The 27401-nt window shown below is 48.8% G+C and overlaps 1 protein-coding gene across 1 annotated transcript in view; it reads right to left on the bottom strand.

Moving 5' to 3' along the window:
• Positions 1-23775, bottom strand: part of LOC144143141 (acetylcholinesterase-like) — a 36439-nt gene extending 12664 nt beyond the window's left edge. The window contains exons 1-10 of the mRNA XM_077674946.1: positions 23668-23775; positions 20709-20879; positions 16986-17060; positions 13935-14077; positions 11992-12237; positions 11020-11116; positions 9320-9554; positions 7009-7288; positions 3111-3360; positions 1642-1765 (exon numbers count right to left, since the gene is read on the bottom strand). Of these exons, the coding sequence (XP_077531072.1) occupies positions 1642-1765; positions 3111-3360; positions 7009-7288; positions 9320-9554; positions 11020-11116; positions 11992-12237; positions 13935-14077; positions 16986-17060; positions 20709-20879; positions 23668-23775 (1729 nt within the window). The remainder of the gene's footprint in view (positions 1-1641; positions 1766-3110; positions 3361-7008; positions 7289-9319; positions 9555-11019; positions 11117-11991; positions 12238-13934; positions 14078-16985; positions 17061-20708; positions 20880-23667) is intronic.
• Positions 23776-27401: the final 3626 nt, after the last annotated feature.

Genomic DNA, 27401 nt, shown 5'->3' with positions numbered 1-27401 from the left:
TGCGGCCACTAAAACTTTTTCATCCAAGCCAATAATGAAAGTAGCACGAGCGTGAGGCATAAGGGAGGCCGATGACGACACAGACGGCCTTGCTGTGAGCCGCGTAGACGCTAGCGCCAGATTCCTCTCTAGTGTGTGCAGTAAGAAACTATGTTTCTGGCAGGGAACGCCGCAGACATGCGCACGCGCTTAGCTCCGACAATTTCGCATGGTGTCCCAATTAGACTGAGGCGGAAGAGGTGGGAATACCGCAAGCACTTTTAGGTACGGAGTGCCTTAGGACCACACAATGTCCGTCTGCGTCCGTGCGCATAGCCTTTACAATTCAACATCCCGCCATCTCCACGAAGTGAATGATGATGAGTGGGGCGAAGCTCCAATGCACATCGGTAAAACCGTGAAACATTCGCCCACACATCATGTAAACACTCGACACGTTGTTATAGCGGTGATTGTATATACACTTATATACACGGCGTTTATATTTACATATCGATGCAATTATACCGCGCCCGCTCCGATTCGAGGTTCTCTTGCCGCGAGTTTCAGTTTCATTTAGGGAATATAAGCAAGGTGCAACTCATGGCTCAAATCGAATGACGGTCGGGGCGCAAATCGGATGCCCCTCGGGGCGCAACTTGGATGTCATTTCGAGTCCCCGTACTCCACACCCTCGCCATCGTTTACGGAGTGGACATTCTGCCTTTTTTTTTTTCAGAGTAATACCCCAAAAGTCATCTTGTGCGATTCCCAATCTGCTATAGAGAACTATGTGCGAGGAAACATATCAGCCAAAGCTCTCAAAATTTTTCTGCGAAAACCCCCCCAAAACGCCCGTAGAGGTTGTCTGGACACCTGCCCACACCGGCTTAGGGGGTAATGAGGCGTACCACACCGCAGCTTGAGATCTTACTGCCCGAGCAGACCCTTCTGTTACTCCTCACCATGGAGTGCAGTCCAGTAGAGATAGCGTTATTGCGTACTTTGTAATCACCACGCACTACCGCCTCCTCCGCCAGAAATACCCTCTGGCACACTCCTCACTTTCGACAAGGGACGAACGCTTGTGCTCCTTCAAACTAACACTCTTCCGTGTCGCGCACGCCTTCATCGCGTATGCCCCGATGAGTAGCCATCACACCCATGCTCCCACAACGGATATGTCGACACCATCTTCCAAACTATGTGGACGTGTCCCCGGTCCCCTTACCCCTAATTCCCTTTGTTGATCAATGGGTGGCGGTTCTGGGCGGCTCTGACCACCGGGTCCAGAAAGCCTTGGTGGAACGTGCTGCCGAAGGTAACGCTGACCTGCGCCCAGTGGTCACCACCCACCCCTAAATTGCATACTGCAATAAAGTTTATACCTCCTGCTCCACCTCTGGCGCCGGTGTACAAAAAAGCCGGCAGTATAACGCGATAGAGTTGACCGACTATATACAGATAATTTGGGCAACGTACCCGTAAAAACATTGTTTTAGAGTTGTCGCATCACTGTTAGAGCTCGATGCTCCAGGACAGCAGTTTATTTTTGTTTGCTAGCATACCACCTATGTTTCACCGTTTATTGTGGCCCTGGCTAGGTTTATTGCTTGAATGCCTATCGCAACAGCAAATAGTACACTGAGAGGAGTAAAATACCTCCATCCAGGGCAACGCTCGCAGTCCGGTAAGCCTCAATCACGTGGTGGCTGACAGCAATGCCGTAACGAGTGTTGAGCCAGTTGACCACGCGTTCGGCCAAATCTCCGTCTTTTGGTGTTCCCTGCAGACAAAAGCAAGGACGCAGTGCCACGCGTTGTATCGCGCAAGGCAGGGGCCGTAACGAAACAGGCCTTTCAAGGGCAAAGTTAACACATCTAAATTTTTAAGAGGACAGATTGCCGGCGTGCTCTTTAAAAAATGATGCATTTCCCCACCGACCGGTTGGTCGACCGAAAACCCCTCAAGAGACACGGCGCGTGCGTGAAACCATGGTCCCATTGTGTCAAAATAGTTACTTAAACATCACGGAAAAGGTGCGGCTCTATATAAGACAATTATTACATCTATAATGGAGACGAGTACAATAGTATACTTTTATCTCAGAAACCCCGTATCCGTATACATTTATATATCTTTCGTAGACACGTTTACTTAGGCCGCGAAAAATGTTCGCATGTGTTCAGTCTTTGCTTCGATTTGGGTCTTTGAAGGTTAGAGGATCGATTGGACGGTCTTTTAGCGAAGGTTCGACCCGTGCTGACACAGTTTTGATGTCAAAAATCTTTTGCGCTTCTCTCAGTTTTCTTTAGGAAGACAGGATAGTTGTCAATTTTTACTCATGTGCTACTGTCCTTTTAGAATGCGTGAAGTCGGCTCGTAGATGAACCTGGCCTTATCGTAATTTTTCCGAGGGCATAAAAATCTACGGTGTACATTCTTGCGGCAATTATTTTCGCTCCTGAGACTTCTTAGTCATTTGTCAGCTGGATCGAATGGTGAACTACTCCGTTAAAGGAGCCATGGATACCAAATACACGTTTGGCTCATTAACATACTGCCTTCACTGGATGACAAAATTAGCAATTGTATCGCAATCTTCAAAATAAAATTACCGATAAAACAGGGAACACATGAAGCAGCGGTGACCCCCAGCAATTTCCTGGAGATATTCTATGACGTGCGGGAATGTTTTGGCGATGAGGGCCGCCGTCTTAGCCTAACTAGGCGATTGTAATGGGGAACCTAATGCCGTTCGATGGTACCAGTTGAATGCTAACGTGCAGTTAACACACTCGTAGCTGTATTCACTCGCGGTCCAGAGTGCGTAAATCCTGCCAATATTACGTTACTGTAGCGCGAAATCAGTTTTGTAGAATAGTCCGGAGTTTTTTAGGGTAAGTGCACGCCTTTTATCGCCTTAACGGAGCTGGGCGAGGTACCAAGGGCTAGTTGTTTGAAATTGAACAAAATTGTATTTTGTCTTTAAGGCCCCTTCAAGCTGGAGTTGGCCGTAACTGCGGAAACCTCTGCCAGCAGTTTTTGTATTGCCCAAGCCACAGGGCTACAAACGTTGAAATACTGGATTCCTTGAATATCCCCTATTTGTAACCACAGGAGCAACGCACGCTCTTGACTCTCTGGGCCATGTGGGAGCCTTCGTTGGAGACGGTGCCGATGAAGAAGCGCCTCACGGAAACGTTGTCCGCTTCGGCCGAAGTGGGGACGAGTGATGGGAACAGGAAGTCTTTCGCCTGATTCGTCTGCTCCAGGATAGCCCGGGCCGGCTTGTTCCTGAGGCACTTGAGCTGCTCGGCGAGGTCTTCGGGCGGGCAGCCGAGCCGGAGGCTCAAGGCTTGAGACCTGGCAGGCAAGCGTCTGCACAGGACGACAAACACGTGTACGTTTAGCCCACTGCTCTCACAAGGGGCGAACTCCAAGCTTTTTCGAGAATGGTCGTCCTTCCTACTCGTTATAGGGATGAATACGTCTGGCACAAAATTCGTGACGTTGAAGCATTGTTGTTGCAGGTAGTGTTGTAACAAGAAGTAACGCGGCACAACAATAGTAGATGCCGAAGCGCCATTCGCCCAATCAGGTATGCCCCGAGAATTATCGTGAAGACAACGAAGGTCCAACTCGGACGGTCATGCCCACGAGCTCGTACCGGCTGGACCTGCGCTGGGCCCGTTGCCTTACGTTACGCCTTGAATAAACCCCCACGATCAACTACCGTAGTGACTGCTATTCCCCTTTACAGCTCCACAGGACGGCTACAGGGCGGAAGAGCTGGGGCTTTTGAAAGCACATTTCAAAGGGAACTTTCTGCTACTTAAATTCCGCTTCCGTTCTACCACTCTCAAACAAGACAGTGGCATATTAAAAATAAAGCGATCTCAAGCCCGGGGTTGGACGATCTCACTTCTCCTGTGTCTTTGTCGCCACCGACGGAGGCGACGTGATCGGCGGCCGAAACGGAGGAGAGGTGAGATCCTATGCATTGGTGTGAGCTTGCTTTAATTTTAGAAGTACTAGCGCATGGGAGAAGCGAGCATACGGCCGCTACACTTGCCGCGGGCGGAGCTCACAGCGGCGAGAGTGGTGGCGTGATGCTATCAAGTGGCATTTAGCGGGAACGCAGGAGATAAATCCGCCGATGAGGTTGGTGAGTGCACCTTCCGTCTCCCCCGTCTCCCTGTGGGCTCGTAGCACAATAGGTAAGGCATCGGGAACTGGCTGCGTATCTCTATTTGTTCCACGTTCGATTTCTGGCGGTGCGAGTAACTTCCTTTATTTGTTCGCGGGAGTTTTCTGCTGACACCAGCTGTCGTGACAGAACCCGTGTGGGATACAGGTAAGAAGCTTCGCTTTAAAAACATCGACGGAGATTAGAAAATACAGAAGGCGAAGCGCTACTAGCTACTGCACTCTTAATTCAGAAGACAGTACTGTACACAGCAGTACACCCCGGTAACACAAACCGATTAACACACAAAGAATGCATGGACGATTAGTATACTCCCTAACGCGAACTTCGTGCACAGCGCGAACTGCAGTCTTCTCGGTCAGGGCGAAAGCCGGCTGTGTCTCAGGAAGTGATCACGTGATCTACGAACGCACGACGGCGCGCGCTACTGCGGCAATAGCGAGTTTTAGCATAGCGAGTACCTGACTCTAACGCTACGGCGGTGGCTTTCGGGGCCTGACTGCGCAGGTGCACATTTGTTCTGGTAGGGTGTATTAGTTCTGAGGGACGGCCTTCGCCATGCCCACGCATTCGCTCCGCTGACGGGCAACCTTCTCGCCCTCCCTCCGCGCGCCTGCGCAGTCGCATCCCGGTAACCCACCGCCGTGGCGTCAGCCTGCGGTAACCGCTATGCTAAAGCTTTCTAATGGAGAGTTACAGCGGAGCAGAGAACCGGTGCTGGTGCGGCGTCCGGTACACGGTAGTTACACCTGCGCATGCGCCTTGCCGGTCCATCTCCCTGTGCGCGCACGCGCGATTGCGCTGGTTGGCCACCGTACCAGGACGCGTATTCCCAAAGCATATCCCGCAAGAGACCACGCCGACCACGCCCCCCCTCAAAGATGACGTCATAGCATGACGTCTCTTCCTCTTCGTGCGTGACTTCATGCGACATGAATTTTTTTTCTCATTTTGGGCGGCGGCCGATGGTTTCGCTCCGTGCGCGAGGATGGGCCTGCGGCGGTGGGGAGAACAGGCACCTGTGGCAGCGTACTTTCGGCGTTTTCTCGAGTGGCGACGCGAGCTGACGCGCGAGCAACGCCGATGTCTACGCTCGCCAGATATCGGCGTCGGCGCATGCCATTCCATTCGTTGCTACCGTGGCTTGCGTAGGGGAGACCGAGGTTTTGCGATAGCTTATCTTGACTCAAATAAGGGGGCTATCGTTACATCGCTTCTAGTACTAGCATAACTGTCCTCGGATCCAAGATGGGTGCGTAAGAAACAAACGTTACCACGGCTGAAATCTCTCAAATACGACCAACGCAAATCACTCGACAATATTTGTAGCCTCTGTTAGAGCACCAAATTCTTGGTACTCGCCTGGTTTTCTAGCGTGGTCGACCGGTTGGGCGGTTGGGTGCTGGCGTTTTCTTATGAAAGTCCATGGTTTGAATCTTTAAAAAACCTCGGTTGTTTTTTTTTTTGCAATCAGGGTTTCATCGGTTTTTTTTAAGGCAAACAAATGGTGCCAAATACTTTGCCGTTAAACCTACAAGTGACGTTCGACGGTAACTCAGTATCAAGACAACCCCGTAATTTGCTTTGCTCACACTTTGAATTCATGAAGCTGCAGTCGCTACATAACATCAAGGTTGAATCATGTAGCAAGTACAGTTGTGCTAAGTGCGTCTTCATTCAGATGGCGCTGCGGTGAGATGGCTCTGCGGTGAGAGCGGTGGAGCGCGCAGCTGCCGCAGCGAGGATAATGGGGGAGGGATGCGGACTACGCCGCGACAACGCGGGACAAGGCAGGTTAAAGAGATGCGTTGCATCTAATAAGGGTTAAGGATATACCAGACGGTCATCAGTGAAAACGTTATTTCTTCGGCCGTACGCGATCACATCTACCATGATGCCTTGGCTTAAAAAAAGGTTTTATTTTCTCTTCAGGTGAACACTGCTGCGTGTGCAGAAAATCTGGGACGGTAGAGCACATCAGTTTTAGATTGTGAAGATGCTATCTTCAATATCACATTCTGCAGTTCACATTAAAACAGTCATTACTTGTAACACCTTAGTGCATGCAATTATTTTCAATTGAGAACGCTGAAGGGGTGGCAATAAACATTTGTGTGCCTACATAGTGCATGGGAGTCCCAGATGGCTGTACGACATGCAGACTTCAACGCACGCCCTGTCGGAAAGTACTTCATCGAGAGCATTGCAATCATGAGAGATATGTATAAAGCTCTGGCTGCAAAACGCGGATGGTTGTGGGTCCTCCGTGCCTTGGTGAACCTCGAGCTATTTTATTTCACCAGCACTAACGAGCCGCCGGCTGGCAATCTTAACCTTGTGATGTGGTGTTACATTTGCTATGATTTGTAATTGAAACCAGGGTATAAAGAAACCTCAGTGGCCGGGTTAGAATTGTCCGTTTTGAAACAAACACCTTGGTTCGAGCCCCAGCAATGACAGCTTTTGTCAAAGATCCGTGAGGTCTTTACAAAATCTTTTGTTACCGCAACTCTGCACCTTCTTTTTGTTAATAAAAGCGGTTTGGTATTTTTTAGCTCAGAGTGAGGGTGGGGCACTGGATATCAAACCGTTTATTTAACGTTTTGCGTCGCACTAGAAGGGCCGGACTTGTTCCTATCTTGGAACAAAATGTCGCCACTTTGGCAGGTTGAAGCGGGCACCAAAACTATCGTAAACACGTTCTTATAATGGCAATCGCGTTAGTTTTAAGACAATCAAGAAACGTTCTGGGCGTACGTAGTGAAATGTTCATCGGAGCAAACCCACTGGCTCCACGTGCTACCCGTACCCAGGTTTACCTTCTCAACGGCGACTCGCTCATCAGGATGACTTTTGTGAAGCGCTCGTGCTTCCAGAATTGGTCGGACGGGCCGCGGGCAGTGGCACCCAGCATATGGGCGCCCACGGACCAAGCACCGGAGCCGCTTCCGAGGAGGACGATGTCGGTGCTGTTGCCGCCGAAACTGCGTATGTGCGCCACGATCCACTCGACAGCGAGCCTCTGGTCATCCAGAGCAACGTTGCCCGGTGCGCAGGCTACGCCCTCGATGTTGCTGTCGCTTACGTTTCCAGGACATCCTGCAGCCACGAAGTATCCGCGCAAACGTGGAACCAGTAGGTATTTGGAATACGTGCGACCATAATTTCGGCAGGACATACAAGGCCGTTTTGATGCACCTTGAAGTATAGTGCCTGAGACAGCAGCGTTTGATAAGATGCCTGCACAATCCTTCATGCATTCGGCATGTAGTTTATTGTTTCTTTCCTGCTCCTACACACAAAACACCAATTCAGGACTGTAGCTTTATGCCATCAGCTTCTCTAGAAGTACTGCTTTCGGGGCCCCTTTCAAAAATATCCAAGACTGTGCTGAATGGCATTGCATCGTTTTGTGCCACCAGCATAGGTACGCACGATCACTCACGAGGGCATGTACACATCCCCCACTCACCACTTACGATTGAGAGGTGAGTGAGCCTCACCATCGTCTGGGACTGCGAGTGTGAGTGCGAGTTCCACACGCAGGAGCCCCGCTTCCCACTCGAGAGTGCGAGCGCCCCTCGCGACCAGCCCCACTCACCACTCACTAGCGAGAAAGCCATTCGGGAGGAGCCCAGCTCATCACTCCAGAGTGCGAGGGCCACTCGCCGTGGGCCCTGCTCACTATTCGCCAGTACACTCGCGCTACTTGCACGATTAGCGAGGCTTACCGCGGTGAGCTCCACTATTGCTGCCTGTACTCGTTGTTGGCTATTGGTCGTAAGAACCGCCCGCTGGGATGGTTGTTTATGGCGCGATTGCTTTTAGGTTCGGAGACGCATCGTCTCTTCACGCCTGCTATGGGGCCCCGTAGAATTAGCTCGTATTCGTAACATATTCGTAAAGCAACGCGCCACCAAAGTGGCGCGTTGCTTTACGAATATGTTTCGGATGATCTTCTGACGCCATAACGCACTCATACTGTTCCGTTCCATGACTCATGGAGGAGTTGCTGTGCACACTGGAGTGCCAGTGGTGACGGCGAGTGGTGAGCGCGAGTGCTTGCGAGTGGTGACCATGAGGGTTGAGTGTGTGTGAGTACGAATGCTGAGGAAGAGTGGTAAATGTGAGCGCGAGTGAGTGCGAAATGTGATGAAGCGCGGTGAGCGTGAACGCAACTGTGGGCGAGTGCTCACGGCGAGTAGAGAGCGTGAGCGCGAGTCGTGAGGCAGACTGGTCAACGTCAATGTGAGTGAGTGCTTGAGCAAAAATATATTTTTCTGTGTGAGTGTGAATTAGGGGCGCCAAGTTTTGGCGAGGTACTGTCACCAATTGTATCGTTGATTGATTGATTTGATTGATTGTAGGGTTAACGCGCCGACGCAACGCAGGCGATGAGGCGCGCCGTAGTGGAGGGCTCCGGATTAATTTTGACCACCTGGGGATCTTTATCGTGCGCCGAAATCTCGTACACACGGGCGTTTTTGCTTTTCGCCTCCATCAGAAAAGCGGCCGCCGCGGCCGGGAATCGAACCCGCGACCTCGTGCTCAGCAGCGCAACGCCTTAGCCACTGAGGCACCGCGACGGGTACCAATTTTATCGTGAAATTTGCCATCTGCCGAATAGGGTCGAGTTTCCCCTACAACATTCTGCGCTCAGGTACCTCAACTTGGTGCTTGGTATGTAGTAGACAGTAACTCGGAATTTAATAGAAAGTACTCACTACCCTTTTCGGAATTTTAGCATTGAAAAAAACGACTTCACGGGGCTTTCGGATGACACTTGCCCATATGCAGTAACATGCTGGCAATGGAGATTTTATCATCCTGACGTCCCTTTCCCATCCCCATCCCCCATCCCACTCCTTCCTATCTGACACCTAATGCTCAAAGTGCGATGCATGGCAACAGCGGATGAAGTTTACTCATTTCCAATTTGTCCCTCTGTCACTTGCGGAGTGGGTGTCATCAATAGTGGATGACTGTAATGTGGACTTATACGTTCTCTGCACGCCACTGCCATTAGTGATACCATGGTGCAAGCTCATGCTCAAAGCCTTCTTGCAATTCGGAGTAGCGACCATTAGAGATGGTTTTAGAAGAGCCAAAAACCATGTGTCGAGCTCTTACCGATATGGAGGAATCCGAAAGCACCGAGGCGGAAGTTGGGCGCCACCACGACGACTTGTCCGAGTCCGGCCAGCCACTGCCCGTCGTAGTAGTTGTTGTCGCCCCATTGGAACTCCTGTCCGTGGAAGAACACTAGCACCGTCTTCCGGCACCCGGGCCTCGTCTCCTCCGTGCACGGCGTCCACACATTCAAGTGCAGGCAGTCTTCGCTCGTGTCCTCGTTACGCCGAATGACCTGTGCAGTTAATAACGAAGAACGATTGGCCTGTTTACAGCCATGACTTCACAAGGAAGATCCTGCAGAGCGGACGGCCATGGCGAGGAGAAAAATAACCACGTCGATTCTTTAACCCGTGCTCCAAGTGAAAAGAGTTTGACCCAGGAAATAGCTAGAGCTTACTATCACGCACACGGCTTTCAATAACACCACACCTGCCAGCTAAACGAGGTTATAAAGAGACGTGTTGCACTCACAAATATTCGGCTTTCCGGCTAACCATAACTAGTTCATGAATAACATACAAGTTACTATAAGTATGATACAAGACTTTTCGTGTATTTACAGTGCATTTACGTGCATTTAAAATAACAGCTTGATTCATGTGCCGTTTCATATTTAAGAGATGAGCCTATCACATTTCAGGAAATGGAACCTAGAAACCGTAATTCTGTGTGTTGTATAACATTAACGCAGAATGGAATGTGTTAAGGCGGTACGCAGTCTTCTATGCGAAGAATATTAGGTTTGTAAAGTCGATTTTATCGCACAGCTTTTTTTTGAAGCCGGGTTAAGCGCAGTGACACAGCTTTTTTTTTTTGCAAATGACACATCGGCCTCAACACAAGGCACGAGCTACAAGTACATATGGTTAAGGCCTTTCACAACTACCAGCACTTGTGGCACAGTGTATACATGATAACGTTCCTGTCAATCTTCTCGCCGATTCTGACACAGGTAAATTTAGTCGATAGACAACGTGTGAAAGCAGTTATATGAGTGCATAAATAACCAAATATCTTTATTACACCAAAATCAGTGAAGTATGTTTTAAACCTGCGAAAGCATAAACACAATTCAAATATATTATTGTATTACTACGCAAATTTTAAGAACAGCAGTTTAAACCCTACGCACATTTTAAAAACGGCACTGTTCTTAGCGAATTTACAAACATTGGGTTGGGCTGAAACCATCGCGAACAGCGGTACTAGCACTTCCGGCCACGGAACCGTAACAGTAACCCTCTTTGGGACTGTTCTAGAGAGTACGGGCAGTGTCGAAAGCCAACCAGTAGATAGTAGACTGAATGTGCCAGTTTTGCAAATATCGGGATACGGAACATCGCCCAACCTGTCGACGCTGCTCCAGATAGGCGACCCGTTCGTCCAGAGTTTCCACGGCTCCTCTCCCCGTGTGGTTTATCGCGTCCGTTCCATTTTGAAGTGCCGTTGTGACCAATCTTGACAGCTACAGCCATGAGGCCGCTTCAGCGAACTTAATTTGGCCTCTTTGGGTTTGGCCAGCGTGAAGCCGCTATCAGACAGGGAATTCTTGCGGGAATAGATTTCCCAGGGAAACAAGGTGTGTGACACATCTGGATTGTCGAACTGTATTCACTTCCGGCGATCTTCCGCGCTTTTCTCGGAGATTTACTATTGGTGAAGACTCGCCCATCAGTAAATCGTGACCCTTGACTCACCCGGTTATTGGCGACGTATGGGAGCTGGAGGCAGCCAGGTAGGGAGCTCCTGGCATCCGTCACGGCCTCCTTGTCCGTCCGCGCCGCTGTTGGTTTCCTGCATTGTAGATAAGGCGACGTGAAAGTCAATGTTAGGACGGGCTGATCTACGGACGACGATTTCTGGGTGAGATGGTGCTGCCACAAAGCTCTGCCTCTTCAAAGTGGGAACTACTTGTTACCAGCGTGGAAAAAGTCGGCAAGTCGGCAGCAGCTCCACTCTCTTTTGCCTCAGAAACATGTCTAGGCATCCTCGCTATCCTTGAATGGACCATGTAGAGAAAAGTAAAGTTTGGTTACTTAGGAATACTGCGTCGTTAAAACTAGGCTGACACCACTTGAAACGCCAACTTCACTTAAAAATGCTGCTTAACTGGGCAAAAAAAGAATGGCCATGCCAGCCGCTCATGTCCCGCACTATAACTTATGATGTATTACGGGCTGTGCGATTGGCTGCGGCCGGTAAACGCCAACGCAAATTAAACCAGAGTTTCAATTTTACAGAACGAGCTATTGGAGCATAAATTTAATTCATAATATTTTTATAGCAGTAAAAATGGTGGGGTAAACAAAGAAAATTTGGAACACACAAGTACCCATGCATGCAGCAGCGCGTACTGTGCGTACTATGCCGGTTATATCTGCACAGCGTCCCCGCCTCTTGAGTTTATATTGGCCAACTGGCATAAGCGACATTGTCTTTTGCGAAAGGGGTCAGACATATTCCACGCCAAAAAATTATACCGACATTAATTCACTTTGCGGTAACATCGGCAGGAGGAGGTGGTTAAGATGCCCCAATCACACATCTCCACACACCAAAGCACCGTATGGAGGCGCCTGCGCAAAACCTCTCAGTTGGGGACACCACGCTTTCACCGCTTTTCCCAGGATTTTCGCCCCCGTTAACGTTCGCGTCAGAAGAGCACTCACGCGAATCTCGACGCTCCGGCAGTGCTCTCCCCGAAGCGGATGGCCCGGAAGACGTACACGGGCCGCCCCTCGACGTAGGTGCGCAGGCCACGGAAGGCGCCCAGTCCTGGCACGCTCAGCACCACGTCGCTCTCCGAGGCGTTCAGCAGCAGCATGAGAACCAGCACCGAGCCCAGGGTGGCCAGGCTCAGCAACACGAGCGCCGCCCCGCCGAACAGACGGCGGCGCTGCTCTCCTTTATCATCGCTGCACGGCGGCAAGAAAGACGAGGCACAACTTGAGCCAGTTAGGAAGAACTAGCCTGTGTTGACTTTCTCGGCTACATTGCATGTGCAGCTTTCCCGCTCATGGCAGCCCTTTCAACAGTGACTCCTTTGTAGGTATTTCGCGAAATGTAAAAATTTCGCGCAGCTAATATCGGGGGTGAAAACTTGCGTTGTGCACAGTATCATGTCTTGCACGTTGTGCGACTAAGCTCCAGCCGTCCTGGTAGGCTTATCTAAAGCATTTTGCAGCCCACAACATGACAGAAGCGCGGTATGGCGATTATTGAGATACCAAGAATGCCCATCCAACGATAACGTCGGATGTGAAGCATGTTGTTTCACAGAACCGAAACCGAAACTTGTCACTTGCTTGAATGCTAATCTTGGACATCGTCCAATCACGTAGCATTTTTACCTGACGTCACTCCGGTTAGTTGGTGCAGCCGAAACAAACTGCGCATGGTAGATTTTTTTTTATTTCAGGCTTTATAAAATAAATACCGCCTTATCGGCCACATAAACAATGAAAAGTGTGTTCATTTTAGCCAGTGTACGCAGTCCAAGAAATGACGGGAGCTTGACATATGCATTTCAGTGTCTTTTTAATAGGGGTGGTTATACCTATTCAAATTTTGCATTTGATGTTTTGGGCACCCTTATAAACCCTCAGCTTTGCGACATGGTTTAACCTATAATAAAAAAACGGGCACAAGAGAGGAGACAGGCATAGCGCTTGACCCGTAGTCTCTTTTTTAGGGTTTGAACCACGTCGCAAAGTTTCCACCCTCTCGCCCAGCAGCAAGTGCCCTCTAATTCCTTGGCTACCAGACGCGCAGTAGTCGAAGTCTGCGGAATAACTTAGACCACCCAAGTTCCTTTAATCTGCGCACAAATTTCAAGACGGCTACATTTAAGTTTCAACACTGCACAAAAAATGCACCGGGGCGGGTATTTTATAAGCCGCGACTTCGTGCTCGGATGGTCAACGTCTTAGCTGCTACGTCACTGCAGGAGGCGAGGTTGGATGCTGACGATTAAATTCAATATGGTTCATTTGCTGCCAACCAAAACTTACGGCTAAACATTTAAATTGAACACAAAACATCAAAATTTAAAAACTGAGAGGTTGGGTAAGAACGAAACAGTGAACATAAGATCTCACACATCCGAAATTACTTTTTTATTTTGTCATTCAAAGCGCCCGGTTGTCTTCACGTAACTTTCATAGCTAGCTGCAAGTTCAAATGGGCGATGCACTGGCGCCAAAGTAACTGCCTTCATTCCTCATAACCGGGCGCTTCTGAAAACCTGCTCACTGCTGACGCCGAGATCTTGTGGACGAGCATCACTATGGCACATCTTCGGGCCTGCTGACATGTTAGCTTGAGAAGACTTTGGAGCGCCAAAATATTTACACGAGGACCTAAAAAATAGAGACATGCGCGGATTCCAACTGAAATTTTGTTTTCACAGGGAGGTATTTACAGGCAACTGCACTAACAAGAGACTAAATAAGGTAGCTCCGCAGCGTACAGGCACATGCTTCTGTACTTTACGTACATTCGTGTAAATATTTCGGCGCTTGAAAGTCGTATCATGGAATAGCAACTGGCTTATGCCCAAAAATTGTTAAGACATGTTTGCTCTCGGCGTCATCTGACTTAATGATGCGCCCACCTGTGACGGTGTTCGGTGCCAGGACGGGTGGGTCGTGGGGAAGGCTCGGGCCTGGAGGCCTCCACCTGCTGTTTGCCGACGTTGGAAGGCCCCGGCTGCGTTAGATTGCTGGGAGACACGGCAGTTGTTCTCTGTTCCGCCTCCTGCCGAGGAAACCATCGAAGTGTTTACAATACCACTTCCGGCCAATAAAAAACAGAGTTCTGCGATGCGGTAGCTGTGAAACTTCCGATCAAAAGGCGCTCCCTTACTGTTCCCGGAGTACCAAAGGAGCCTTAAAAGACTTTCGAAGGACGCCATTTTTATCGCGCAGTCGTTAGAGTACCCCTTCCCGACAACGTATACCGAATATTGCACCTGTGCGTAAGGCAGGGGCCTCAGAAACACGCAATAAATATCTTTCTTTCCTTCCTTGTTTACCTACTAATCCTCCTCCCCACTCTGCCGCACACTGACGTCATTTCTGGGCTCTGACGCAGCCTCTATGACGCACGATGCACTGAACAGTAGGGCGCCGTCATTGATTGGCCCTTTTAAACGCTGTAGCCAGTCAGTGATCCCGGCTGAAACGCGGGTGCACGTTTCAGAGGATTCGGCGAACGGAACTTTGGCGCCGGCGGCACGGCGTATCTTAGTAGGGACAAATGTCGGTCGTCGGTGTCTGTCACACGAGCTTAGCTGCGTTTGTAGATATACTGCGTCGTTTACAAGGAAAGAATAACACTAAAAAATGTGGTTCTAATCTATGCTGCGAAAGTGGTTGAACTGCAAAGCTGTAAACAACATCCACAACGAGTACCTATGTGACGTCGCTTGAATTCTTACACATGGCCCTATAAAGAATGAAACCAAAGACTATTGAAATGTACTTATCCACACTTTCTATAACTGCACAACCGCATTCACGACTGTTTATTGTTCTTCAGGCTGTTTTTATGACGTCTTTACTTTGCGTTGTCCACCCAAGGTAGCCTGCAATGAACTGAAGGGGCGGCTACCAGTCTCTCTTTTCATATATATGAAAGCGTGGTGGTGTCACTACGAGATTTATAAGCTGTTGGGTAGTTTTTGCTATTGTAGTAGCTTACGCAGCCGTAATGTTTTCCGGTATGGCCAGTCCCCCTTGGTAGGTGTGTGCCTGCTGTCAGTATGTCGACGCTTTTTAATGATAATAATTTTCTGCTGAAATGGTCACCGAAAATTGCTTTGGGGGTATAGGTACGCTATACTGGTCTCCTTTTTATATATGAAAGCGGGATGATGTTACTACGTGATCTCTATGCTGTGCAACACTTTTGCACTCGGAGTAGCTTACGCAACCGTAATTTTTACCTGCGTGGCCAATCCCCCTGGGTAGGTATGTACCTGCCTTCTTAACTGATAGTTTGCTGCTAACATCACCCCGAAAATTTGCTTGAATGGTAAAGGTATACGGTTTCGCGCTAACACGGAGTGTCTCTGCAGGCCGAAACTCCACTACACGCACGACCGCGGCAAGCATCTCCTGCACGGTCGGCAAGGAGCCCACTGTGACGTGTACGCACGGAACGGCATGCACCGCAGTGGCTAAAACTTGTCACCGCCACTAGAGCGGAACTATTGCTGAAAATCAGTTTATAAATGCGAGAAAGGGGGGATAGGGCGGTGAAAGATTGCGCTGGTGATCGTCATCGGCACGGATTCGTGAACCGGTGGCTGTATAACTGCGGCGAAGCAAAGCCTTTTCTGAGTGACTGGGCCTCGGAAGGACTTGTTCGCGGCCTTTGGAAACGGTAGCGGGCAGCTAGCCGTCGGTTAAAATCTTCAATTACTGACGTGAGCGAGCATGCTGCGCTTGGGACTCCCCTAACTGGCCTTCAAACGCGCGTTTACCCTATTCTAAAACAGACGTACCGACGCGAGCAAGCCAGACGCGAGGAACACGCTCACACGGCGCTCGATGCGGGCCGACCGCCGACCGGCCCCGCACGGCAGTTGTAGGAGGAGGCTGCGCGTGGGCTGCTAAGAAAAGTGTGACGTTCTACCCACCGAAGCCAAGGGCTGCGAGCATCTCGAACCTGCAAGTGCCTTTTCCTGTTTCTCTAGGTGGTCTTGCGTCTGGTCGGTAATGTCATAGCTTCCACAGAGCTTTGGAGGCTCGATGATAGGGTGAAATCTGTAGGCCATATTGGAGGCCCTTTTTAATGAAAGATAACTCGGCTAATCCTCAACGCTTTTAAACCACTTTTGCCGCAGGACGTCCCTTGGATTGCACTCCAGCGATTGCGCACGTACAGTTGCAACCTTCGGGACCCTATTGAGGGCCCCTTTAAGAGACTGGGGTATTATGTAGCTTTTTGTTGGATAAATATGATCTAACATTTCTTCATTAATTGGCCCTACGTTTGGCACCTAGAACAACGTAAACCTTAGCGTTCTCATCTTTTCCCTTGGTGATTCCTAAATAAAAAAAAAACATCTGCGTTAGGTTGGCAGCGACAGAACATGGGGGGAAGCTCGGGTTTGCAACATAAATTAGTCGTCTACTTTTACCCTACGATAGGGGACATAAGGCCATTGAGTGTAACGGTATGCAGTTTCGCTAAAATTTCAAAAACATTTCCTTAGAAAATTCTTCATCACCATTTAGGCCCCTTCGTTATCAAACAGGCCTTTTCTCAGATGTGAAATGCTTGCCAATATCTACGAAGTAATTTCAACGTTTGTAAAAGAAATAACTGAGTAAGCGGATCTGGATATGGGTCCATTCGCACATTTTGGGAATAAATTGTTATGTTGGCACACCCGGCCATAGCCGGGTACTACCACTAGTTATGTATCAATGTTGAACAGATTCAATTGAACAATGGAAATGAACTCTGCATAGAACTGTCGTAGAAAAGGACATGTGGCGTTTTAGCCGTAGAACAGCCTACTGCAAGGAATGAATATCGGGGGAAACAGTCGTTCCGTGCATTCTCCATTGTTGCATTAATGTGCTGGTGGCTAGAATGCCACGCGATCTTTTCGGCGGAAAAATAAAAACGCCAAATCATTGTATTACTAACTTACGTCGAAGATGAACGTTCCAGTTTGCAGCAGTTCACGCTTTGACGAGTCAACGGCCGCCGTGGGCACCTGCGGTTCCTGAGAGCGGGCGGGATAAAAGGTTCGGTGGTTATCGAACAACAACATGACTTTTTAGCACGAACGTTCTTCGAGAAAAATAGCGGCACAAATGGGGGAACATCTTGAAAATTGCGCGCCTTGTAAAGAGGATTCAGTACAAAGTAGCATTTTCGATCACAAAACCAGAGAATTCAGTACGAGTTTTTCTTGTAGTACTTCAAGTGCTGTTAGAAGAGATAACGCTGTATTTTAGTGCTACCCCTAATTCTCCACTGTAATAGCGCAAGCATTGCCTTTGATACCGGTTCGGGACGCTCCGCGGATCCTGGCGTGGCTTTGCTGTCAGCTGTCAGCGGCTTGGAGGTGGTGACCGGGGACGCCTTTGGAGATTCCGCGATTGACGCCTGAAAGAACAGAATAATGAATACTTTGAAAGACGCCAGTCTTTCTTGGGTCTCCAAAAGGAGAAATTGTCTGTCTGTCTGTCTGTCTGTCTGTCTGTCTGTCTGTCTGTCTGTCTGTCTGTCTGCCTGTCTGTCTGTCTGCCTGCCTGTCGGTCTATCTGTCCATTCAACAACCTGGTCAAAATAACAGTAGAAAGGCTGCTTCAACATAGACAAGAAGGCGTACCAAACTACTGAAGCCACTGCAATACGTCATATGCATAAAAGTAAGGCAACCGTCCGGCATATGCGGTGAGGGTGTTACGTTGCAGAGGTTGCAACTGAATATCCTGCCTTCTTGCCTTTAGTCTTGCCTTATAGTTCCTTTCGCGCTGCAGCTGTTTTGTATGGCGTACTAACTCTCCCAGCCGTAGACGCGGACCTACGAGAAGCATTCAATTGACCGCGCAGAGACGCATCTGAAAGAGTACGCCCGCGCCCCTGTGTCCTAAAATTCATATTGGTACTACTCCATTAAACCACAAGAGAATCGCTTAAAAAAGAAGGCACATTTCCTACCTTGTGCCCACCACTGAATTGTAGTCGTCATTAATATCATCGTCATCATGAGATAGCTCTATGTAAGACTAGACTAGGATGGGTCTCGGTAGCTTGTCACTCAGTTTTTGAACGCTTTGGTGAAAGAAACGACGAAGACGAACAACGGACTTCGACAGCTACGTTACACGGAGCGGTTTCCTGTTACCTTCGACCACCTCCTGGCCTTTGCGGATATATAATGAAGCTTCTGATGGAATTAACTTATTCCGGAATCTCGGGACCGCCCAAAGAAGAAAAGATAATGAGCCGAACCTAAGGAGGCAAAACAATTACAAAAGGTGCCTTACGCGCAATTTATAGCTACCAAAATAACAAACCAGAACGTCACACCTAGATTTCGTTTTCAGCGTGAGCCCGAAATTCAGCCATAGGCTTGTGTTTAGAGTTGTCCCTTCGTTGCTGAGAACTCGTGTCGTGCTATAACTCTTTTCACTAACTGAGTTTGGATGGAATCTGACTTGATCTCCTGTAGTTGCAGCCGCTCGTACTAAATACATGCCTAGTTTGAGACCTAACTGTACGCGCTCTTGGAAGGCATGAAAGGCGACACAATATACAGCGGCTCAACATACAGCGGAAAATTTAAAATTGAGTGTCAGCATAGGAGAAAGCAATTACTGTTTAACTAGACGCTACACGATCGCCATGGCGTGCGCGAAATGGCGCGTTAAAATGTATCCCCAATAAGTAGTGAAGATTCATTTGTGGATCATTGAAAATGCGTTAGCATCTTGTCACACTCCATCAAGACGTGATTTTCGGCAACCCACAGGTTCCCCAACGACGCTCGAGCACTACGCCAACCATAAACGCTTTGTGTTCAAGCTTCGCAGTGGCCACGCGCGGTATTAGGAGGTTGTAGCTCATTTTAGAGCGGTGTGCTTAGTAGGACCAATGGCGTCCTGTCAAAAAATATGCGCTTCCCCCTAATCTGGTTTGTCCAGCGAGAAGCTCTTATAAAGATCTCTGGACAGAAGGCGCGTGCGTTAAACCGGGCTTCCATTGCGTCAGAAACGGTTACTTCGCAATGGTGAAAAAGAAACGGCTTTACTCACGACAGCACACGCATCGATCACGACGGAGTACAACGGTGTACCTTTATCTCATAAACCACGTGTCGGCATACATTTAAATCGTTCGCAGATGAGTTTACTCAGTGCGAGAAAAATCTGGGCATGGGTTAATTCTTCGTTTGCTATTTGGGCATTACGGTTCGACGACAGATTGGAGGCACTTTCAGCGAAGGTTGTACGCAGTTTTAGTGAAGGTCTTTTGACGCTGGTTTGATGTGAGAAAGCTGTGGCGCTTTTGTCGACTTTCTTTAGAAATGCATGGTAAAAGTTTTTGTTACCCAACAGAATCGCAATTTAATCTCCGAAATTTTCATTCAATCCTTTTCATTGCCTTCTGGGCGCTGAACACCTTTTAGTCTGTTGTAGCCTGGGTCGTCCATGGACTGGAGCATCAAAAGCGGAAAGCGGCGAGGAGTTGTTTGAGCCGTCGCTAAATTCCCGACCTCAAATTCAGCCTATTTGCTGACGACATCACCTTGTGGGCCATGGGCGGAAGTGATTTTCCTATAGAGATTATCGCGGCAGCTGCTCGGGTCGTAGTAAAATAAGCTGGACATGTAGGCCTTCCCTGCTTCCCTGCTAAGTCATAACTGCCCCTGACGTCCATATTGGCAACCTGGCGTCTATGTTGGGTGTGCGATCTCCCAAAGTTAGGCCTAGCGTTAGGCTTCTAGGCCTACCCAACCTCGCTAACTCGGAGCCACACCGCCACATTTGACGTTTTTTGGCACATTGTTAGGTTCAACATGTCGGACGTAACATGTATAAAATAACCTAGGTATCGGACGCTCAAATAAAGAAGAACATACACATTCGCGTATACTATAGTACGGACAACGACTATTACAGCTGTCACCGGAAGCTGCGGCCCATGTTATATTTCCTATTTGGATCGAACACTTCCATACCACCCACTAATCTTAGATAGCCACACACGAAGCTGGGCATGGTCGACGACAGCTGCGACAAGCTCGCGGCACATTCGTCAATTCCCATAACAAAGATGTCAACATACTAACCCATCATATGTTCACATTTATCGCAGGTATTCTGGATAGGAAACTATCACGTGTAGCTCACGTAATGAAACTTAAAAGTCTCTGAATTTCTTTTGCTAGTCACTTACGTGAAACGTAACCCTGTGACACAGCGCAAAACGCATTTGCTCACGTCCGCTTAGCACAAGACAGAAATGGATTTGACAGTAGACTAGGCATGACAAGACAACGAATGCTCGTTCTACACCATCCTTTACGAACTTCCTGTCTTGAAACACGCACCTCGTCATGTTCTGTACCTCATCGACGCAGTACAGGAAGACCTCTGACCTGTCTTCACCTCTGGAAACGACGTGCGCTTAGAAACAAGCACTTCAGTATTATTTCAGCACCACATGGCATAGATCCGGCTTTGCTCATAGCTACAGCTACAGCCAATGCCCCTCGCAGCCATATTTAATGGCACTGGCTTTATCTGGGTATTCCTTTTTAATCAAACCAAACTTGATATCTTGTAACGTGTGCTTTGCGCTGTGGGGCGTTTGCACGCTGCTCATGGCGCTAGCTACTTCAGGTCATGTTTGGACGCACCTCAGGCGGCGGTTGGGGAACTTCAGACGCCACTGGAGATTTTCCTCGTTTGGAGGAGCGGGACTTCTTGTTCTTCGCGCTCTGCTCAGTGTTGTCCACAGTTCGCTGCCGTTTCGACCGGCCGCTTTGCATCGACCGGTCATCAGCAGCTGCCGCGGCGGTGCTGGGGTCCTGTAATTGCAAAAGCGTTGGGCATTGTCGTTATCGACACCAAGGAATACCGCTTTTGTGTTCCTCAAGCCGAAGGTTATGCACGAGGCGAGGACACGGAAGAACTGATGCAGTAAGCGATTAATTATTTGCCTCTTCACCATGTCTTTCCCATGGCGTTGTTCGCGCTCAAAAAGTAGGTTTTGATACGTGTAATACTAAACCTTCCGCTGAGGCACTTATACCCCGCACATCACCAGATTGGGACCACCATCCTGTATCGATTATTGATCCGAATCTTTTTCATAACGCCTTAAGCAAACGTTGTGCAATAAGGTAAATTTATCTTTGTTTAACAACCTGACTGCTTTATTGTGTTTGAATTGTGCACACTATAACCCCTGCCCTCTGTAACGGCTCCTGGCCCTCATGGTACATAGATATACAAGTAAAAATGAAATAACAAATAAACAAACTTAACGAACGAAAACTGCCACAAAAAAAGGTTTGTGCTTAGCCACCACAGAAAAGCACAGTAAAAGATTGTGAGGACCTATTACACTATAGCATTAACCACACACGTGCCAACTATTAGCAGCAAATACCCATGCCTGACCAGGTGCCCGAAAGCCAACCCTGAAATTAGTGGTCTATACGACCCTGTTAAAAGTATGCGTATAGTTGTGTAAAGACAATATTACATTCGTGAATCGTTATTAACCCGGAAAAATAAAAGGAACATGAGTAAAACTCAGACTAACGATTTATAGACTCTCCCAGGTGCCAGCAAAGCACGGACCAATGTTCTGGCAACTCCCGCTACAAGCACTAAAACTTTATGCACACTTCTTCAAAATGAGCAACAAAAGCTTAAAAACGGTTTCAAACCACTGGGAATATTTACGAGGGGTAAAAGTGAGATCTATATTGGCCATATATGGCCGCTCCTGTTCCAGTCCGTGGCGCATTTCAGCGGCGTTGTCGACAGGCCGTTATTCCGGCTAAAAAGCACGTTCACATTTACGCTCACTAAGGCTTCTTGTCCGGGTTGTTGTCTCCTCGTTTCTTGACCTTGTGCAGTGATATCATAGCTGGTTTGGAATGACTGCGAAGTTTTGCAGCCAAAACGTACTGACGGTGCTTTGCGGCACCTGGGATGATAGTAACTCAGGCCATCTACAGGAAGAGCTTATTGGTGCTTCTTGTTGCCAATTAAATGAAAGAAACTGGATATACAGCCAGCAGCCGGAACTTAAGCCGGTAGGGGTATTTCGCCGGAACTGTATTCTGATTGGCTGTTCAGGCTTACTTCATTGTGGCGGGTATGTCTGCCTCTTCCGGGCGCCGAATCAACTGCAGTTACCGTGGTGCAGTGGTTGCGCATCTGGTGTCTAATCGCGAAGTCGGAAGTTCCAATCCCCTTCTGCCACATTTCATTTTTATTTTTTCTTTGTTTCCTATGATTTTCTAGGACTGGTTCACTGTGTTTATTTATTCAGAAACTCGGTTCTTTTGCGGGTTTCCTTCGCTAATGTTTTTTTTATGGCCTGCCCTTATGTGTTGGGTTAGGTTAGGCTGGGGCTTAAAGGCCTGCCTTTACTGGTTGGGTTGGGTTAGGTTAGGTTAGGTTAGGCTAGGTAGAGTTGGTTAAGTTCAATGTTTGCTTAAAATACGCAAGCGAATAAATCATGCACGAGATAGATGTACCCGCACTTGAGAAAGTAAAATGCCGACTGCCGGCAAAAATCCCGGCACGATGGTAATACATTCGCGACCTGTCATTGGTAGTGCAAAACATCGTGTTTTTTTTTGTCTTTTGAATACAAGAATCACCCAGTGCAAAACTTCCGGCACAATATTTGGGACAGATAAATTGCCGGCTGCCGGCGCAATATCCGAAAAAGTAACATGCCGACTGCCTGCAAAATATCCGAGATGATAAAATGCCGGCTGCCAGCACAATATCCACACCCTAAATAAAAAGAGTGCGGCAGTTGTTCTGATAGTGTCATTGACGACATTCCTTCAAGGTATGCATAGGTAGTTGGCCAAATTGGGCTCTGTACCTGTAATACAGGGGTTTTCAGATCGCGGCATTTCGGTGGTCTACCCCCAGTGGTCTGCGACCCGGCTGTCAAAGGGAAGCCATCTTGGATAAACTGTCTTTTGGATTCCTTCTACAGCGTGTGTGTGCGTATGTTCCTGTCAATCGTACCTTCCGGCCATCGCCGTCATGACACAGCAGTCCCATCGCTATACCCGCTGCCTCAGTTAGTTGATGTTCTAGAGTTGGTTTAGCTTTTCTAAATTGCGTACTAGTTAGTTATCGCCGCGGGCTGCTCACGGAAGTTGCATTGCGCTTCCCATGCATTACCGCTTTCACAAAGGATGCAGAAAGTGGAAAGGTCACATTCATATTTTGAATGAAAACTAGAAATGCCTTGATGCGTCCAGTGTGGGTGTACCAGATTTTTGCAATCTCTGCCAAGCTGTCTGATTTGCCCCCAAATCAAGATATTTTGCGACCTTTTTTGAGACAGGACTCGCGGGAATGGCCGAACGCTGTTTTCTTTCTATACACCTCGGCAACAACATTTCTTCGGTCGATATGTTCAACTAGAAAGTGTGACTCAACCGTACCCCTCTTGCTGAAAGTGTTTTAGGGTATATTTCAGTACACCATTGCGAAACCTTAAGGAAATCAGCTGCTGCTCTTACTTCCAACACAGCGCGCCGCAAGGCGGTACTCAAGATACTAATGCGTTAATCTCGTTCCTAGCCGCCTCCGTGACGCCTGTTGGGGACTCACGGTAGTGTTTGACGTTCGGCTGCGGTGCGTCTTTGGCGAGCGACTCTGCGTGGACTTGCGCGATGCTTTCGTCGAGGGCGAGGGCGAGTCGGGGGTGGCGCGGTCCATGGCTCAACAACCGGGAAGACAGGACCCTCAATGAACGGAGTCCGAGGTAGTGCGAAGCCCTGTGAGAGGTGTTTGGTGTGTCTTCGAAGTATGGGCCCTTAGAGACACGCGGCCAGTGAATTGGGTAGCCCTCTTCTTCCTCGACGCCGAGCGCTCAGGATGGATGCGGCGCGACGGGGTGGGATATTTTGAAGAAGCGACAAATTCTGCCTTTATGTATACGGTTGCCTTACGGCTAGCGCTGATTTCAAAAAATGTCGCTCTAGGCTATGGGCTGTAAAAACAACTATTGTCTATACTAAATGCGCCGTCGTGTGCATTCACAAGAAGTTTCTGGGATAACCAGCAAAATCTCCCACAATACTGTAATAGGATGCAGCCTGAAAAGGGGGTGTTTTAGGAAGTGCATTACAGCAAAAATGGGACCCCCGTTCAGCTAATGGAAGATAATTGAGGCGCCATCCCCGTATTAATTTCACTGCCCCAATTTCAGCAAAGTTGAACGACAGTTCAATTCATCAATGGTTTGGATTTTATGATTGACTGAAATCAACTGAGGGATTGACGAAACATTTTCTCGGAATAATATTTGAATGATTGATTAAAGCTAGTCGACCCTTTTTTTACTCATTATTGGTAAACCTCTCCGGTGTGTATGAACGCGTTACATTTTAGCTTGGGGCACTCAACTGATTGAGATGAAATAAATTTATTTTGTTCGTAGAATTCTTGCAGAATCAATGCGGGGCCCTCGTTCCGGTGGTGGGGTACCTAGCACAGAACGCTGCGGTGTTGTGCTACTTGGTGAATAAACACGGGCTTTGCGCGAAAAAGACACCACACACAGGACGGACTGGACGTCCGTCCCCTGTGTGGTGTCTTTTTGCGCAAAGCCCGTGTTTATTCACCAAAATGCACCAACTCGCCCAACAACAAGTTCTTCTAAACTGTGTTGTGCTACATGCTTGACCCGCTGCATCACAGCACGCAGTTCCTGCTCGTCCTAGGGATATGTCGGGGAACATTATTTGTGGTACATTATAAAATCCGACCATATATCTCTATCGCGGATTTGGCAGCACTGACAGCTGACTCCGCAAAATAAGTCAGCTCCTTAACAAAGCTAACGAACTCATGCACTTATTACTCGATATGCGGTTTCGCCATGTTTCGCCATACAACGGGATTACCGACTCTAGAACATCCACCCAAAACAGCATCAGTAGTCGGTTCCACAGACGGCTTAAATAAATTCAGCACCCACACTCCATCCCAGCTAACAAAATAGGCCGTACCACAGAGCATAAGCGATTTGAGGGTAACTATAAGCGAACCTCTAGCTTTACATCATCACGCCAACTACGCCGCATGGGATTCTGACTCCTTTCAGCCCCTCCCATCTGGTTTCGGAGGACGACTGTAGAGTCTGCAAGAACTACGACCCAAGCACCCATCCCGGACAAAAGCCTCAGGGCTTTAGAAACAGCAGCGCTCTGTCAAATACAGCCGAACACATTCCCTAGCAAGACACGGCTGGCCATAGAAGAACAACACAATGGAAGTGCAATACATTTGGAAGGAATTATAGCCTGTATCGAGCCAACTGGACTTGCCACGACATTTGGTCCTGATCAGGGAATTTAAATCAGTTTGGGCTGTGGGAGGCAGCTCTGGACAGCTCCGACCCAGGGTTCCAGAGGGACTCGACTCTTTGGGCCTGTAGAGAAGCGAAGGAGACTGGAGCACTGCACGAAGGGTCCCACCGATAACTTTAGCTCAACCTCTTAGGATTCCTCAACAAAAGTTTCTTTCTATTTCTCTCTTCTCTCTATCCCTCTCTCTCGCTGTCCAGCTTGGTTACTGCACTGCCCCAGAGCTTGGATGGCAACCGATGCAGTTCCTCCGATGCAGTCCAATCCGTTATCGCTGGTCGCGGCCCAAACCTCCAGATGGAGGATACGCACGTTTTCTGGACAATGCGGTTAACTGACTATCGCTTACAGCTGACAACCTGCTTATGAAAGATGCAGAACCCGAGAACAAATCCTGTTTTCATACAAAGCATGCGGTTGAACGTTTTGCCAACAAACACAAATGTTTTAGGTATCCCTAAACCTATAAAGGTTCCAAGGGGTTGGAATGGGCTTTTTGGTACATGTTTGATTGAATGATAAACCAGCGGTAAACGCAGGACGCAGTAGAAGAAAACGACGGGACATGCATGTCACTATCTACGCCGACGATATTACTATACGGACCGAATCAGCCCAATACCCAAATCAAGACGCCATGATTACCGACCTCCAGTGCGCAGTGACGGGACTCGAAAAGGTCCTCCCCGACCTTGGCCTGTCCCTCGCACCTCACAAAACAGAATTCCTCGCCATCTTCGGCCGTCAACCCCCCACCGATTACGTGCCCTCTCAAGTCAGTGTCGCCTCCATTTCTGTGTCAGCCAGACTGGAACCAATTAAACTCCTCGGAGTCTACATTGGAACCAGAAACAGCCCCACAATATGGCTTAATCGCCTTAAGCAGAAATGGAACTTCGTGCAGCACACCCTCCGACGGCTCTCAAACAAACATGGGGAAGCCAAACAAAAGGCCATCACCACCCTCGGCAGAGCAGTAGCGGTGGGCATTCTTTCGTACGGAGGGACACATTATGACCTCAACTGTACCCAACGACGCACGCTACAAGTTCTTCACAATTCCACCCTACGCACCATCACTGGCCTCCCACGTCATACAAAAATTGCAAACCTCCAACAAGCAGCGACCCTCCCACCAATCGACCGCATCATTCAGGAACAAACGGATCAATACAATTTTAAACGACAACTCACCCACCAAGGCGTGCTCCTCACCGCGTGGGATCAACGAAGCAATATTCCCTTACCTAATTTTCCAGCCCCAATACCCCCATGGCGGCGGCCCCACTTCACTCAATCCGTCACCTCTCAACCCGTCGCACGCAGGAAGCCCGAGCTTCGACAGCAACGCTGCCGACGTCTTGCCTCAATTAAACGACCGGGTGAAACTGACGTCTACACCGACGCCAGCCACATAAACCCACACGTCGGCACAGCATGGATCAGCCCGGACAATTTATCCATCATGGGAGCCCAATATCACCGTATTCCCAATATTACTTCAACGGACGCGGAGCTCATCGCTATCCACGATTCTCTCGACTACTTTATGTACGATTACCATCTCCCCATTCCCCCCAACCTTCGCATCCTAACAGACTCATATGAAGCTCTCCAAGAACTTTGTCATCCCATGTCCACCCACCCTTCTGTCCACCACATTATTCATCAAATCACTGCGCTCCAAACATCAGGCTGCCAAGTCCGAATCGACTGGACCCCCGGTCATGAACCAGCCGCTCCTGGGAACCAAGCAGCTCACGTGGCTGCACAGGAGGCCCTTCTCACAATAGCCTACGATGGACCCCCGGCGCCGCCCTTCTCGGACCACCCCTGGCCCAACTGCCCTGACGATGACCCCACTCTCGCTCCCGCAATCAGGCTCCGTAGATTCAAGCAGCTGAAACAACAACGCTTCAACAACAACGCCCTTCCCAATACAACTGAGGACTTCATCAATTCTTCATCAACTGC

The sequence above is a fragment of the Haemaphysalis longicornis genome, unplaced genomic scaffold, assembly GCF_048455015.1.
Source record: "Haemaphysalis longicornis isolate Haplotype H1 unplaced genomic scaffold, Haemaphysalis longicornis Haplotype H1 scaffold_6, whole genome shotgun sequence".
Taxonomy (NCBI): domain Eukaryota; kingdom Metazoa; phylum Arthropoda; class Arachnida; order Ixodida; family Ixodidae; genus Haemaphysalis; species Haemaphysalis longicornis.
This window is presented reverse-complemented; position numbering and strand designations above follow the sequence as displayed.